The sequence below is a fragment of the Tilletiaria anomala genome (genome assembly GCF_000711695.1).
Source record: "Tilletiaria anomala UBC 951 chromosome Unknown K437scaffold_35, whole genome shotgun sequence".
Taxonomy (NCBI): Eukaryota; Fungi; Basidiomycota; class Exobasidiomycetes; order Georgefischeriales; family Tilletiariaceae; genus Tilletiaria; species Tilletiaria anomala.
In genome coordinates this window covers 12,968-28,747 of record NW_013546987.1, presented here as the reverse complement: position 1 = coordinate 28,747, position 15,780 = coordinate 12,968, and the positions used below count along the sequence as shown (strand labels likewise).

Genomic DNA, 15,780 nt, shown 5'->3' with positions numbered 1-15,780 from the left:
AAGTTTTACTTAGAGAACTACCCACGAGTGTATATATACCCGGAGAGGGGGAAATCCCCTCCAAGGCTCGAGCGATGCGTTTGTAGGTCTGCTTGTTGCTTTCTTGCTGTGGGGTGAAGAGCTTTATGATGGAACGACGTAAATGAGTTCGTCCAACGCGATGAGGGGTGCAGACCGTCTACAAGTGACTGAGGATAAGCCATGGAGTGGCGAGGAAGAGAGGGCGATTACCATCAATAGCAGTGCGCACCATTGACGAAAGCATAAAGAATGTAACAAACAACACCACTCGGCCATCACCTTGACGGAGACGGGAGTTGCGCTCGCTTCTCTGCCTTCACCTCATGCCCCATCTCAACGCTGTCCTCACAGCTATAACCCACATCGATCAAGACGGACCATCTTCAGGCACCCCGTATCCCACTGCCAGCCTCCACGACAACGTCCTGAGATTAGAGGATCAATATGAAGGAGACCGATGCAAGCAAGATCCCCGCCATGCCCCCGGCTGGCGTCTCAAACAGTCTTGCCGCAAGCAGCGTAGCCAGCACGTTTGACGATGCTGCAGGCGGCCCATTTCGCAGCGCTCGCACCTCCGCCCTGGCTGGACGCAAGTTGGCCCGTGTCGAGAGCGAGAGTGGTAACGAGGCAAACATTACCAACCTGCATCAACAGCGCTCGACGCTGATCCACCACGAGAAGCCAGCCAGTTTGCCGCTGCCGTGCGGCGACGATGGAGACGGTGACGACGCGCCAACGGCAGGGCTGGGTTACCCGCTCTTCGACAACGACCTGCTGTGGTCGCAGCGCTCGTGGCTCTACCAGCTGATGCCATTTCGAGGGATGTATTACGATGTGCGTAGGCGCTTGCCCTTCTACGTCTCGGATTGGTCTGCAGCGCTGTATCCGCGCAACTGGTTCACGATCGCTGACTCGATCGTAAGAATGTACTTCATCAAGTGAGTCCAGATCGCTTGATCTTGCTTCCCGGGCTCCGATGGAGGAGCCTTGAATGACGGGGCATCAAGGTTGTCCCTCATGTGCTTGGGCTGACACCACCACCACCGCCACGACGGTCCTGCTGCTGTTGTACTTCCTTTGCCTGCAGCCTCATGCCGGCGATCGCGTACGTGTTGGATATGAACTACCGCACCGGCGGGTCATACGGAATTAATGAGGTAATCCTAGCTTCGGCACTCGCCGCCGTCGTCTTCCCACTCTTTTCGGTCCAGCCGCTTACCTTTGTCGGTGTCACGGGTATGTTGGCGGCCGAGCAGGCGCGATTTCACCGAGGTCCTCGGCATTGGAACCGAGCGCTTCTGACAAGACTCACTGTTGCTCCAAACGCTTTGTATGGCTCCCACAGGTCTGATCAATCTCGTCAACTACACGCAATACAACCTCGTCACCAGGTATTATGGCTTTGACAATATGGACTACCTCCGCTTCCAAACGTGGACCCTCGTCTGGGCAGCTGGCTTCCATTTCGTTGTCGCCATCTTCAACATTTGCGACTTCACCAGGTTCATCACGGATGTGAGTTGACACTTCCGCAGATCACTACGGGTGGTGTCCGTGCTGATTTACGTGGGCATCGTTGCTAACCCTTTTTCACATCAGATGACGAGCTCCACCTTTGGCTTCTACGTCGGCATCGTCTATATCCAAAAGGGCATCGAGCTGCTGATCGAAGAGTTCGAGCCGCTGCCACTGAATAACACCACCGGCTGGCTGAGCGTGACGATCGCGATCCTGTTCACCGTCTCAGTCTACCTGGTCGGCAAAATGGGCAAGACGTCCTTCCTGCCGTTCCGCGTGCGCCAACTCGTCGCCAGCTATGCCTTCCCCGCTGGTATCCTCTTCTGGACCGGCTTCAGCCACTTCCCCGAGAACTCTCTGCGGCAGGTGCCCATCGAGGGCCTCCCGATCACGCGCGCGTTCTACCCCACGCTCGACCGCTCGTGGTTCGTTGACTTTTGGCAGATCGAGCTCAAGTGGGTCTTCATCGCCGCGCCGTTCGGCTTCCTCATCATGTTGCTGTTCTACTTTGACCACAACGTAAGTTCCGTCATGGCGCAGGCGCGCCAGTTCCCAGTCAAGACCCCCGCCGGCTTCCACTGGGACTTCTTCCTGCTCGGCATCACCACACTTGTCTCGGGCTTCCTCGGCTTGCCTGCGCCGAACGGTCTCGTCCCGCAGGCGCCCGTGCATACCGATACACTGTCCATCTACAAGCAGGTGGACCACCAGGACCAGAAGCACATCCGTGAATGTGCGCCCACAGGCGCTGTGGTTGCTGGAGCCAAGTACCGCAGACAGGTGGTGACTAACACACGCGTGGTCGAACAGCGCTTCTCTCACTTCTGCATCGGTCTCCTAACTATCGCGACGCTCAGCCCGCCGTTCCTCAAAGCGCTCGGGACTATGCCGCGAGCTGTCTTTGCTGGCGTTTTCCTCCTCGTCGGATGGGGCAGCATTGAAAGCAACCCCATCGTCGCTAGGACGCTCGCTCTCGTCCAGGATAGGAAGATGGCCAACCCGGACGACCCGCTGCTGCAGCTGCGCCGTAGCAAGATCTTCCTATTTGTTGCCGTCCAGTGGATCTTCTTTGGCATGACCATGGGCATCAGTCAGACGATCGGTGAGTGTACGCGAGATATACAGAGCGAGACAGCAGCAGAGAGTCTGACCCTGCATCCTTTCATTTAACAGCCGGCGTCGGCTTCCCTGTCATCATCACTCTGCTGATCCCCTTTAGGTACTTCATCATCCCCCGCTGGTTCTCTCCCAAAGAGCTCGCCACCCTTGATGCGCCCACAGCCGACGCCGCTGCCGTCTTATCCAGCATCGGCCATGAGTCGGAGCGCGTCACCGGTGTCGGCGTGCGGCTTGCGCAAGACACCAAGATCGCGGGTACAAAATGGGATGCCGAGGCCGAGAAGGCCCTCTAATTTGGTCATGGCCTCGACCAGAAGTTGCAGTGCGGGGGCCCGGATCGCGCGGAGGAGCAGCACAACGACGGCGATGACGCAAGATCACTCCGCAACCGCGCCTTCCTCCCTGTGTACGCTTCGCAAATCCCGGACAGCCTGGCGTCGCAGTCCTCTCTGAAAGGGCAAGCCGGGGCGGAGGCCATCACCTGTGCGGCCTTGGTGCGCACAAATGATGCAAAGGCGTACACCATCGAAGCCGCCGCTGAGACAGACGCTCTGGACGAGGGTGCGCGCAGGGCCGCCGCGGCAGTTGAGGCTGTCAAGGCTTTGCAAGGCGATAACAGAGCTGCGATGAGGGACTTGAATGGCGCATCTACTTCCTTCATCGTCAGTGAGGTCAAGAGCCCACCGGCGCATGTTGTTTCGATGGCACCTGTGGCTGAGGGCAAGGATGACAAGGCCATAGCCTCTGCTGTGCAAGCTTCGAACGAGGAGCCGACAGCCAACTCGATGGACCAAAAGCTTGCGGACGTTAAGGATGCGAGCAAGGATGGCAACGAGGATGTCCCCGCTGCAGCTGCACTCACTGCTGCTGAGACCAAATCCAAGACGAAACCGGAGGACGCGAAAGCAGCAAAGGTCGCCGAGAAGCTGCGTAAATGCAAGGTGAAGGAAGCCGAGAAGAAGCGCCACGCCGAAGAGAAGCGTGCCGCCAAGGAGGACGCGAAGCGACGCAAGCAGAACGCAATAGACGAGACACAACGGAAGATGCAGTTCGCCAAGGCGGAAGCGACACGCAAGAAGCAGCTTGCCAAGGAAGAAGTTGACAGAAAGAAGGAAGAGGTGCGCAAGGTCAAAGATAAGAAGCGCGCGGAGGCCAAGCGCGCAAAGTCGATGAAGAATGACAAGCGCGAGTCGGCGGCGGCGATTGTTACGCCGGCCGAACACAAGGACACACCCGACACCGACGCCGATACCGACAGCAAGACCGCAGAGGCTGTCGCCTTTAATGCTTCCGGAGATGCCGCGGCCGCTAGAGCCGCCCAAAAAGATGCGCAAAGGACAATAGGTACCCCTGCCGCAGGAGAAAATGCTCAGACGATACCAACTGCGAAGTTCGTCAGCGAGCCTCGCAAGGATGAGAAGGCGGCTGAATCGGCCAATGCCCCCGCTGTGCTTGCCGTACCACCTAACACAGAAAATTCCGTTCAGGCGCCAGCGCCTGTCAATCACACAGATCCCTACGCCTCTCTGGATGCCCACAAGGTCGCAAAAGAGCCATCCTCCGAGGCGGAAGACGAAGCTGCCGATGCCTCTAGTGCAGCGACCGCAACTGCAGCTGCAGCGGGCACGGTTCATGAGCATGAGAAGGAGGCCGAGCCTGAAGCCTCCACCAAGGCTGCTGAAGAAGGGAAAGCCAACGATACAATCCTGGATGGTGCTACCCTGGCTGTTGGTGCGAAGATTTGGCACAAGGTCGCCGAGAACTTGGGGAAAAAGACAGAAATGCCGGCTGCTGATGAGGCAGCAGACCAGGAGCGCACCGCAGATATGCTCGATTTTGCTGCAGGCAACGTCAAGCATATTCTGGAGAAGGCCGAAGACCAGGAGGCTAAAGAGTGTGAACCGCCCCGTGGTATCTTAAGGGAAATTGCCGACCATCTCAAGAAGGATGCGGAAAAGTTGACTGAGGACGCAAAGGACAAGGCGCGCACAACCAGCGTCCTGCAAATTGCAGCGACCCTCGTCAAGCATGGCAAGGGGGATTCGGAAGCAATGGAAGCAAAGCCCCGCAATCGTGCAGCCGATGCGCTTGAGGCTCTTGCAGCCAACGTCAAGAAAGGGACACGGAAGGGCAACCCCAAAGAGACAGGGAGTCTCCAACGGACTGCGAGGGTCCTTGCGCTTGCCGCTAGTCAAGTCAAGGAGGAGAAAGAAATGTCGGAGGTGGAAGTGGCTAAGGCACGCAAAGAAGCTGCTAACGCATACTCTGCTATTGCTAGCAACGTCAAGAAGGAGTCCGAGAAGCAGAAGGCCGACGATGCTGAAGGCCGAGAACGCGCTACGAGCGTGCTTGAAGTTGCTGCTGACACTGCCAAGAAGGAAGCGAAGCAAGTAAAAGCGGAGGATACTGAAGCCAAGGACTGTGCCGCAGGCGTTCTGGCTCTTGTCGCCAGTCACATCAAGCAAGGTCAAGCGAAGGCTGCGCAGGAAGAAGGCGACAGGCGTGAGCGGACCGCTAAATTCCTGGCAGCAGCTGCAGCGAGAGTCGAAGAGGAGCAAGAAAAAGCTTCTCGCGAAGCACACAAGAAGTCCGAGCGGGAAGCCAAAGCAAAGCGCGATGCAGAGACGTTTGCCGCAAAGGTGTGTTCGATTGACTGAGCCGGTCGGAATGGTTCTTGCTGACATCACGATGCGGTCGCAGGAGGAAAAGCGGAAGAAGAAAGAGCAGGAGATGGCCGCAAATGCGGCAGCCAAGGCTGCAAAGGCCGTACAGAAGGCTCGTGCGAAAGTGGCGAAGCGTAAGGAGGCCGAAGACAAGAATGCGGCAGCGCAATTAGCAGCTGCAGAGAAGGAGCGCGCAAAGTAAGAAACCCGGGCGCTTGAGCAGAAAGTTGCAATAGAAACGGCCGTCAAGGCGGCAGAAAAAGACTCGATGAAGACCACAGCTATGCCAGCCCCCATGACAAAGAAAGCCATATCCACGCCTCTGCCCAAGAAACGCGAAACTACGTCGGCATCGCAGTCGGTTGCCGCGACAAAGGGTTGGGAAGCATCGCCCGACATAATTGACACTTCTCAGGCAAGCGCTGAAGGCAAGCTCGAGGTTACCACGTATGCGGAGGCGAGTGCTGTCGACCCGTCGAAGAACAAAGCTGCTCCTGAGGGCACTGCTTCGGAAGATGCAGAGCTAGGCGCAGCCGCAGCGAGTGGTGATGCAGTGCTTGGGACGTCGAAAGGGGACGAGCTGGAGGACCCAGAAGCTACGGCATGTGAGAAGATCAAAGTGCTGAAGCAACAAAAAGCCGAACGCCCAAAAAAGGACACTGCTGTCGAAAAGCGCAAGACAAAAGAGAAAAGGGCCGAGCTTAAGCGTGTTGCTACGCGGCAGAAGCAGCAAGAGAAGCAAGAACGAAAAGCAAAGGAGCGGAAGCAAAAGGAGGAGCTCATAGCGAAACTGAAGACCGAAAAGCAGAGAGCGTGGGTGGAGAAAGAAGCCGCCAAGTCGGCTGCAGCTGCTAAGAAGCGTGCAGAAGGCCAGCGCAAAAAGCAAGAAATTGAAGAGAGGCGTAAAATCCAAGCCGAAAAGGATGCCGAGCGCAAAGCCAGAAAGGAGCAGCACGATCGCGAAAAGCGAGTAGCGGCTGAAAAAGCCAAAGGGCAAAAGAAGCAGCTCAAAGACATTCGAAAGATGGCCACGGCTGCCGCTTTGGTTGAAGTCGCCGCATGGCACGCCAAGGAGGTGGCCGAAGCGAACGAGGACTTGCAAGCTGTCAAAGCACAAAAGGCGCGCATCTCAAGCGATTTCAGGCCTGTGCGCGCCGCTATCACCGTGGAGCGATCTTCTACAAAATTCAAGTCCAAATCTGCTCGTATATCCGTGGACGCCACACGCCCCTCCCCAAAAACAGACGCAGATAAAGTCAGACGCAGAAAGTCGGTCAAGTCGCAGTGCTCTGCCGCGGAAAAGGGCAAAGGCCGCGCGCTGGACGTCCAATCTGTCGACAACTCTGTGGCAGACCCCAACAACGCCGAAAAGGCAGCTGTACTCGTCGAAGCTGAAATTGCCGGTGCCAAGAAAGAGAACAATGCGCACCCGCAGTTCAGCCCGAGCAAGACGTCCATCTCGCGTGAGTCTACAGGTACCGCGAGGAGCTCCACAGTCACGGTTATCAACCCATCCCGCGGGGGTCGCAAGCCTGCACCTGCCGTGCAGTGGCGCAAGCCTGAAGACTATTGATCGGGGCATAAATTTGGAACTCATCCCCCAACAAGCCTTCACTCATCCGACATCGCACACTCACTTTCGATCTCGTTTCTCTATTTGATATCATGTACACACTCTAAATACTATCGTGATCGGTGTGCGTTGTAATACAGAAGACTTGAAGATTTCACTTGCGTGAAAGACGTGCTCGCGGTCTCAATTTTCCCTCCACCCAACTCCAGCGCCGCGTCCGCCACCTCTTGCCATCGCAGGCAAGATGCCCATCGCCCTTGCCCTGCGAACAGCCTTACCGACGTTGCGCTGGCTCTTACGCGTCAGTCCGCTCTCGGCACGAGAGAAGATTTTACCCATCTCGGAGATGTAGCTGGTGAGCAGAGCGCCATTCTTGTAACTGTCATCTGCAAGCGACGGCTTGCCAGGGTTGAGGCGGAGCTTGTGCAGGATGTCTTGTGCTTCTGCTTCCTTCCGGCCGGGCCCAAGGAGAGGAGGAGCACGCCTCCGCCTTTGGAACTGCTCTTCTCCCGGCGCGTGCTCGAAGGTGGAAGGATTGTAGTACTAGATGTGACAGATGCAAGGAACCTGTTCAGCCTTGGGCATGACTCTTGCGACGACGAATGACTTACAGATCCCCAAATGAGACTTTGATACGGAGCAGGTTGAGATTTGAGCGATGGAGAATCCGCAGCTCCTGGCGTCCGCACCCAATTTCTCGAAATGGCATTTCTTGCTTGCCTCCTTGTATCGAACAAATTGGCAAACATTGGCCTTGAGCTCGCTGCTGTCGAGGAAGAAGTGCCTGTGCTGGACCGTTGAGGAACAAAAGGCGACGCCTGCCGGTTGGCGGTCCTCACGTCTTGCGCGAGTGATTCCATATTAGCCAACGGATCCTTCCTGATGGACGAGCCGCTGCTGCTGCGGGTTTTATCACTGCTAGTACCAGCACTACTCCTCGTGCGATTCGGCGAAGATGAGGATTCGTTGCTCTGCCATCTTCGAAAGGATGATGCGAAGATCACCCGGGGAAGATGTTGCCTTGCTTGCGGGGAGAGCTGCTGGCGCGATAGCGAGAGGAGCTGGCAGGTTCCTGTTTTCGCCGTCATTGCGGACTTTGCGTCAAACTTCAAATGCTCCTCGGAAGCGTCTTTAAGTGGGCTTTGTTTGACCTGACGAACATAAGATAGCAGCGATCAGGGCTTTGACAGCTTGACAATCTCAACTTGGGAACCATGCGAAGGGTGTAAAATGAATGTCTCGACGAGAGCGGATAGAATCAAAATGACACTTCTCTCGGCCGAGAGGGAAACATATGCGTTCTAAGTTCTGTTCCAGGATTGACCTCAAATACCACGGGCGGTGGGCCATCATCGATGCGTTCAAGCTGGACTTGTTGGTTCAAACCAACCATGTTCTGATGCAAAGAACAGTACTACGATCTGCGGCTGCCATCAAGAAAGTTAAAGTTTGTCAAGGTCAAGGGAGCAGAGTGCTGGGATTATAGCTCACTGATTGCTCACCGAAAAGCAGCAAAATGTCTGTCGCGCCTGGTGCTTCGTCGGGGGCATTGCCGTCGGCGGCCATTACGGGACCCATCGAGGCTCCCAGGAGCGTGGAGGCTGTCCCTCTGATACCCACAGCGTCCAGCACGAGCCTCGCAGCCAAGTACCGCGGTGCCACCGTCGAAGATCTTCAGCTCAGTCCGGCCGTCTGCGTCTCGCGGAGCGCATCGATCGAAAAGGCGCTCAACGTCGCGCATGACCACGACTACAGCCAGCTGCCGCTTGTGGGAGATAACAGAAAGATGCTCGGTTATGTGGATGTAGCAAGCCTCCGAGAGCGGTTGGAGAAAGGTACCAGCCAACCGTCTGATCGGGTGGACAGTGCGATGGTGGCATTCTGGAAGCGAGAGGCGGCAACCAACGGCGAGAAAAGAAAGTTTACCATTATCACTCCACAAACAGATCTTGCGGATCTCGAAGGTGGGTGCAATATCCTCGTCTCTCTCTGGGCTTTAGCTGAAACTCGCTTCAAAATTTGGGTTCGTTTTCCAGTTTTCTTGCAAAGCGAGCCATTCGCCATCGTCACTGATCTAAGCCGCGCATTCGTGCTTGGGGTCGTGACACGCGATGACTTAGAAAAGTTTGTTGTACGCAGAGGCGGTGCCAGCAACGGCAACGCAGCACAGCCAGTGGCAGGAGGTTCCAGCATTCTCCCAACCGCCGCGCAGTCGCAAATGATGGCGAGAAGGGCAGAAGAGGAGGCGAGGAAAAATCGCACATTGTCTGAGTTCTTGCTCATGCTTGACGGCTACACTCCGTTGGTACGTCTCACGTGGACTATCTCTTTACGCAGCGCAACAATCTCGGAAGCTGACACCGGCCCTTCTGCATGTGTCATGCAGATTCCAGACGAAGTCACAGACTTTTATCTCGAACGCGCCGGGTTCGAATGCCAGGATGTGCGATTGAAGCGGCTCGTGTCGCTCGCAGCGGAAAAGTTCGTGTCAGACATTGCGTCCGATGCGTTTCAATATGCACGCATCCGAAGCAATGCTGGGCCTGGTGGTCGCAGCAAAGGAGGCGCGGCAGCAGGTGGAGCGGCAGGCCAAGGTGCCAAGGTACGTTTGCGCTCTCACGCATAGCGTGCCTAACGAGAGGGATGCTGATCAAAGAGCTTCCTACACAGGATCGCTCCAGGACGGTGCTCACGATGGACGACCTCAGCGCTGCGTTGAGCGAGTATGGCATCAATGCCAGGCGGTCAGAGTTCTTCCGCTGATGGAATGCGTTTGCGCCAGAGATGTATGCGTGTCTGAGCTCTGTTGAGAAGGTATCATAATTGAGGATCTTCACCACGCTATGGGAGAGGCTCGGTGTGCATAATGGTTGATGCGGGGCTACAGGTCAATTGAGATCCTCTCGCTCGCTGCCTTTTCAAGCCGATTCATAATGGCGAGCCCGATACGATCGGCTTTCATCGTCTCGACAAAGATGACCTGGCACTTCTGCGGTGCTTCATCCAGCACTCGCAAGCCGGCAAAAAGCCGCTGCGCTCCTTCACCGGGGGATTCAGGCGCGCCAAGGTCGTAGAGGAAGAGGGCCGCCGTGCGCGCATGATTCCCATCGAGATGCATCGAGAATTTTTTGACGCGAGATGCTCCCTCTGACTCCGATGCTGAACGCGAGGCGAGCGACGCGACAGCTTGGGCGAGATTTGAGCCAGCAGGAGCCATGAAGCCTATATGTGCTGCCTCAGCTCCTGCCGTCTCCGCCAAGGGGCCCAATTCGGCCTGCAGCATATCTTTGAGTGTGCATACCGCGCCATTCGCCCGAGCTGAAGAAGATCCGACATCGACTAGTACCACTCGCGCATTAGGCGAATAGTGCTTGTACTTCATTCCGGGTGTAGTGGGGTTCGCTTCTTGCGCCGCGCTACGCTCCATGTCCTTGCCATACACGCGTACACGGACCTTGCCGGTTGAATCTGCATGATTCTCCCCATTTTCATCGACGAGAAGATTACGCGAAGCCAGCGCAAAAGAAATCTCTTCTACCGTCACCCCTCCTGGCCGGAGAATTCTAATTTCCCCCGGGTCCGTAATCCCATCGATGACGGTGCTTTCCAACCCAACGTAGCACGGCCCGCCATCGAGGATGTATCGTATTCGTCCACGGGGTGTTTGAAGTGCATTTCCATTGATTCCGCCGTTCGTTTCAGACCTTTCACCTTTGATTAGGTCTGCGTCCAGCGGCCCGCCGAGATCGTAGAAGACATGCTGCGCGGTGGTCGGTGAAGGGCGACCGCTCGCGTTACTCGAAGGCGCCGCGATCGGCCTGCCTACTTGAGCGATGAGAGACCGTGCGAGCGGATGAGAGGGCATGCGCAGGCCGACAGTCTGTAGACCAGACGTAACGATGTCTGGAAGGACGGCTCGTTGCTTGCCTTTGTCCTTTGAGGACGGGTGTAGGCGTCGGACAGGAAAGAGTAGCGTGAGGCTACCTGGCCAAAATGCGTCGATGAGGCATTGGTAAGCGGCACTGATATTGCTCTCCTTCGGAGACACATCTGATTTTTCGACAAGCTCATCAAGCATGCTTGTGTCCGAGATGTGTACGATCAGCGGATTGTCTGAAGGCCGACCTTTCGCTCTGTAGATTTTGGATACGGCCAACGCGTTTGTGGCATCTGCGCCGAGTCCATAAACTGTTTCTGTCGGGAATGCAACAACGTTTCCATTTCTGAGTTCTGTTGCTGCAATATTAAGCGAACGTTGTGTTGAAGCGAACAGATCACTCCTGTCGGATTCCGAAGCTGGGACGATGCTTGGGAGCTGTGGCCGGGAGGAGGAGGCTTCCTCGAAGCGGATCAATGACGGTTCTGCACGCAAAATTTGAGTGTCAAAGCACTCATATGGCCAGCCTTTCGAGCTGCTGGAACGGATAATATCGGACATTGTGGATGGCCAGACTGTGAAGGGTCGAGCTCGAGGAGGGGAGCCGAGTGCGACTCTGAGAGGCAAGCACAATGTTGAAAGGCGGGAGTTGATGAGTAGGCAGCACCGCGGCATCTATGACCGAGCAGATCGAGGCGCACTGTGAATTCGACTAGAGATCAGCACCAGCGGTACTAGATCAAGACAGCCAGAGCGAGTTCCGAGGCCTCAAGACGATGAAGGCACGAGCCGTTTATAGGTTGACGTTAGGTACAACAGCAAGTCATCTGGCCGAGGTTCGACCAAATCCTGGCGGAACGGGAGTGAGAAAAAAGTGACGACAGAGGCGCGAGAATTCGCCGAAGAAACAAGGTCACCGACGATTCTCCCATATGTATGGTTGACCTCGTCATCATCCCATCAATGCGAGTCCTATGATCGAAGGTCTCTACAGTACACAGCATCATAGACATATTGACGTCAACGATTGAAAATAAAAACTGAAAAGCCAGCACTTGCGAATGGACCTACGCCATCGCATTTATACGTGAAAAGATCACGCGACAGCGAGAGGTGTCGCGTGCTCTAGAGGTTGGTCAATGCGCGAAAACCCGAACACATAAGAAACCAACATGGGCTGGTTCACCTCCTCCGCCTCTTCCACCTCTTCCCAAGCATCAACGCAGCCGAATGCACCGAATCGCCAAGAAAGAAGAGCCTGCTGGACCTCCCGAGATGCGTACTTTAACTGCCTGACGTCCCACGACATCACCGTCCCGCCGGGGACGGACATGTCCAACGGTCGCGGCCTGGTCGGCAAGGCTGCTGCTGAAGAGCAGAAGAGGCTCGAGAGAGAGAAAGGCGAGAGTCAAGAGAAGGCTCTCCGAGAGGACCCGTGCGTCAGGGAGAGAGGGGTGTATGAAGAGCATTGCGCCAGGAGCTGGGTGAGTGTACGCTGTTGGCGGCACTACGATGATGACCCCCTTGCTGTGCTGACCATGTGGCTCTATCGAAGATCGATTACTTTAACAAACGCCGAGTTCTAGAAGAGCGACAGAAGCTCATGTATGCTCAAGCAGAAGAAGGCAACGCGGCGCGAGCCCCTTCATCCTCACGGTAGACTGCATTGTGAGCGCTTGGGCAGCGGCCAGCCAGAAAGCCATCGCAAGCGTTGGAAGCGATCTCCTCGGAAAACTTTTTTGTATCATATCTCATTGACGAAGAGACAAATTCTAACGCGACAGATAGCAGATTAAAGGTGGCACCCCGATCCATGCAGTCATTAAGGAAGGCACTCGTAAAGTAAGGTAGTAGGGATGTGGATCCGCGACGTGGTGAGGAAGTAACTAGGGTATGGCGAAAGGTCGGACGGCGCTGACAATGCTAGCTAGAAGCCAAACAAGAGTGAAGATGTACTCCTGCACTTAGATGAGAGCAGCTGATGGATAGGACGACGTGACGCGCAGGAGGGGCAATGCATCATGTATCCTTTACGGATGGGCTTGCAGGAATGCTTAGCGCACGTTGCCGAGGTCCATGGCGTCCAGGACATCACGGCCGACGGCTGCAGGCAGGAGCGGGGACGTGATCAGTGTGATGGCTCGTCTTTCTGTATCTCTCTCTAATTCATTCCTGCCTCCAAAGACTCACCCGGCCCTGCGTTGATGCGTGGGTCAACGTGCCCGGCTTCGAGCGCGCGGCTGTACTCCTCGACGCTCCGTACGAGGTTAAGGAACCTGGTATCCTTGATGAAGCGCGGTACCGAGTCAGTCGCCATGAGTCGGAAGATGTGGTCCTGGATGCGCTGGTACAGGCGGACCATAGTCTGCACTTGACTCGCGTGCATCGGGATCTTGGGTCTGCCCGCCAGCTGCTTGCGGTCCTCTAGAGAGGTGGGGGTGACCTGGGCGCCATTCGCCATTCCGGCTGGTAGTTCGAGTTCTGCAGCTGAGTGTGGGACCAGGGAAAGATCTGACGCGGTTGGCGAGGTGACGTTCCGGCTACCGCTACTGCTGTTCTTGCCGCCGTTGTTTGGGTTGTTTGCAGATGCATCCGAGACGATCTTGGTGACGTACGTGACGAGCTCGGTGCGCAGGTTGTGCTCGATGTTCAGCTCACACGGCGACCCAGGGGCAAGGTAGGTATTGTAGATGACAAATGTCATCGTGATCAGGTCTTGCTGGTGGCGCTCCGTGGCCGACATGCAGGACGGATTGGAGGCATCGCTCACGTCACTGCCGCCGCCGCGCAGCTTGGACGCCATTTTGGTCGCCATGCTTGAGCTGCTCGCCTTGCTCTCCGCCAGAACAGAGCGCATGGCGACGGCGCTGGAGGTGGTATGAAAGCGCCGCTTGAAGTCCTGCACGTCGAGCCAGAAGGAGAGGTTTTCCTCGCAAAAGTTGCGCTTGAGGAACTCGCGGAAGAGCGAGCGCAGCGCCGGCTCCTCGAGGATCTGGCGCAGACGCGTCGCGTTGGAGTCCTTGCTGACGCTTATGCCGCCCGATGCGCCAGGGTCGGCCAGTTCCGCCCGTGAGCCCATCTCAGAGCCGAAGCGCGTTGAGTCTGCATCCGAGTGCACCGTCGCAGCATCGTTGCCGCCACTGATGCTCCTTGGCCCGGGGTGATGCCGCATCGAATCTGAGGGGATGGAGCGGGTCTCTTCGTCGTAGTTTGACCGGCTGTCGATGGGGTGAATATCGGCTGCGGCGTTTGCGCTGCCGGGCCGCGATGTGCCTGTTCCGCCAGCGCCACCGTCGACACTCATGCTCGCGCCTACGTCTCGTAGATGATGCTCGGCGGGCTCGGGAGGCGGGCGGTAGTAGCCCTCCCAGCGCGCGACCTCTCTCCCGCGTGCGGTCATGCCGTAGATGGCCTTCGGGTGGCACCTGAACTCGCCCTCTATGATCATCCCGCCGATGTCTTCGCCACGGACGACAACATTGTTGGGATCGGGCTTGCTGGCCTCGCGCGCGCTGCGAGGCTTGTCCGCGATAAGCTCGATGAGGTCGAGGCGCTCAAAGTGTGCGCACACCTCGCCGGCCTCGTCGCGCCCCGCGAGCGTCGAGAAATCGAGGAGCCACTCCAGCGCGGTGACTGCAGAAAATGTGTGCTTGATGGCGCGCAGCTGCCCGTTCCTGCTGCGCTCAGCGACGTCCATCATCTCGACACCGAGCGTGCGGTCAAACTCGGCGTTGGTCCCGTTCGCCGACTCAACCGCGGCGCTCGAGCCAGAGCCCTCGGAAGAGGACGAGCGCAGCCCGCTGGCTCCTGCCAAGCTGGGCAGTTGCGGCGTGCCGTCGTACATGACGACCTTGGATGGATAGTTGGGCTGACGCCCGACAAAGCGACGGAAGATGACCTCAACGACCATGGTGTTGATGACTAGCTCATCGTCGTGCCTGTGGCGCTCGAGGTGGAGGAGCTTCATGCAGATGGGTTGCGAGGAGAAGACCTTAAGCAGGTGTTCGCCGTTGATCCCATTCTTGGTGATGAAGCGCTCGAGGATGTGCAGGCCCTTGGGCGTGAGCATCCAGATGCCCTTGTCCTTGAAGACGGTCCCGGAGGGGTCCTGCGCATTCTCGATCAGGCGCGCGTCCATAAAGTGCTGGCAGATGCCTTTGGCCATCTCACGGTTCATGGTAAACGTCGTCGTCGTCGTCGTCGTGATGACGCGGTTCGGTTCGTTGGGGTCCGGCACACGGTTCGACTGCGAGAACTTGAGCGCGGCCAGGTTCTCAGCCGCCTCGTCGGTCGTAAATGAGTTTGGGTACGACTTGAACAACACGCGATGCGTCGGCAGCTCGAGTGACACAATCAGCGTAGCGAATAGGTCGTGCGTATCCTGTTCCCCCCATCCGCAAAAAGGGGCACCCACGGCACGTGAGTCAGCATGTAGGGCATACGAACAGGGAGGCCTCGCGTGCGATGAATGGCGTGACGTGGCAGGTCGTGTGTCCGCTCCCCTCTCCTCGTGCTCACCTTGGTGAAAGGCCGCCCGCGGCGGGACGTCTTCATCATGCGGCTGCTGACCTGCCGGCGCGTCTGCGCCGGCTTGGGCAAGTTGTCGTCCGACATTTCCTTTTCTTGCGACTCTGGCTCTGGAAGGCAGCGATGACACACAGCGTGGGTGCGTGCGTGTCAGCTCTACGGCGTTGCTCTGGCGGCCGCGAGCGGAACGCGCATCCACAATCTCAAGGTGCCAGTCGAAACCCTCTGACCCGCACAAGCCCTGGCGCCTTTATCTCCAGGACCCAAGTGTGAGATCGAGTTCGGGGTCGTTCTAAGCGGGCAGTCTATAGGGGGCGGCGCCGAATAACTTCCTCCGTCGATGCTCGCCGACCAGGGCCCTGTTGCAGCCTTTTATACGTCTCCGCAGCTAGCTAGCTAACCCGCTCCAATAAAAAATGTCAAGTGTGCGCCGGTCGCCCCAATGGAACTCCGACAGAGCGTCGGCGAAGGGAGGATCTCCG

At 57.0% G+C, this 15,780-nt stretch overlaps 8 protein-coding genes across 8 annotated transcripts; 5 read left to right on the top strand and 3 right to left on the bottom strand.

Moving 5' to 3' along the window:
* Positions 1–239: 239 nt before the first annotated feature.
* K437DRAFT_107238 (uncharacterized protein) lies at positions 240–3,118 on the top strand. Its single transcript, XM_013388084.1, has 5 exons — positions 240–959; positions 1,109–1,257; positions 1,367–1,536; positions 1,621–2,641; positions 2,713–3,118. The coding sequence occupies exons 1-5, from the start codon at positions 466–468 to the stop codon at positions 2,949–2,951; spliced, it is 2,073 nt and encodes a 690-aa protein (XP_013243538.1). The 5' UTR covers positions 240–465; the 3' UTR covers positions 2,952–3,118.
* A 79-nt stretch (positions 3,119–3,197) lies between these two features.
* On the top strand, positions 3,198–5,452 carry K437DRAFT_107249 (uncharacterized protein). Its single transcript, XM_013388083.1, has one exon. It carries the CDS (start codon positions 3,285–3,287, stop codon positions 5,313–5,315), a length of 2,031 nt encoding a protein of 676 aa, XP_013243537.1. The 5' UTR covers positions 3,198–3,284; the 3' UTR covers positions 5,316–5,452.
* K437DRAFT_107248 (uncharacterized protein) lies at positions 5,453–6,985 on the top strand. Its single transcript, XM_013388082.1, has one exon. The coding sequence runs from the start codon at positions 5,590–5,592 to the stop codon at positions 6,892–6,894; it is 1,305 nt and encodes a 434-aa protein (XP_013243536.1). The 5' UTR covers positions 5,453–5,589; the 3' UTR covers positions 6,895–6,985.
* K437DRAFT_107254 (uncharacterized protein) lies at positions 6,986–8,264 on the bottom strand. The gene is made up of 2 exons (XM_013388081.1): positions 7,506–8,264; positions 6,986–7,437 (listed from the first exon to the last, which is right to left on the bottom strand). Exons 1-2 carry the CDS (start codon positions 7,980–7,982, stop codon positions 7,078–7,080), a joined length of 837 nt encoding a protein of 278 aa, XP_013243535.1. The 5' UTR covers positions 7,983–8,264; the 3' UTR covers positions 6,986–7,077.
* Positions 8,265–8,277: 13 nt separating this feature from the next.
* On the top strand, positions 8,278–9,739 carry K437DRAFT_256171 (uncharacterized protein). The gene is made up of 4 exons (XM_013388080.1): positions 8,278–8,858; positions 8,931–9,199; positions 9,281–9,496; positions 9,565–9,739. Exons 1-4 carry the CDS (start codon positions 8,411–8,413, stop codon positions 9,655–9,657), a joined length of 1,026 nt encoding a protein of 341 aa, XP_013243534.1. The 5' UTR covers positions 8,278–8,410; the 3' UTR covers positions 9,658–9,739.
* On the bottom strand, positions 9,438–11,544 carry K437DRAFT_256170 (translation factor). The gene has a single exon (XM_013388079.1). The coding sequence runs from the start codon at positions 11,330–11,332 to the stop codon at positions 9,776–9,778; it is 1,557 nt and encodes a 518-aa protein (XP_013243533.1). The 5' UTR covers positions 11,333–11,544; the 3' UTR covers positions 9,438–9,775.
* A 215-nt stretch (positions 11,545–11,759) lies between these two features.
* K437DRAFT_256168 (uncharacterized protein) lies at positions 11,760–12,550 on the top strand. The gene is made up of 2 exons (XM_013388078.1): positions 11,760–12,255; positions 12,327–12,550. The coding sequence occupies exons 1-2, from the start codon at positions 11,944–11,946 to the stop codon at positions 12,429–12,431; spliced, it is 417 nt and encodes a 138-aa protein (XP_013243532.1). The 5' UTR covers positions 11,760–11,943; the 3' UTR covers positions 12,432–12,550.
* Positions 12,551–12,932: 382 nt separating this feature from the next.
* Positions 12,933–15,385, bottom strand: K437DRAFT_223619 (regulator of G protein signaling; the record flags this gene model as incomplete). The annotated part of the gene is made up of 4 exons (XM_013388077.1): positions 12,933–13,967; positions 14,088–14,519; positions 14,622–15,152; positions 15,290–15,385. The coding sequence occupies 4 exons, from the start codon at positions 15,383–15,385 to the stop codon at positions 12,933–12,935; spliced, it is 2,094 nt and encodes a 697-aa protein (XP_013243531.1).
* Between the last annotated feature and the right edge of the window lie 395 nt (positions 15,386–15,780).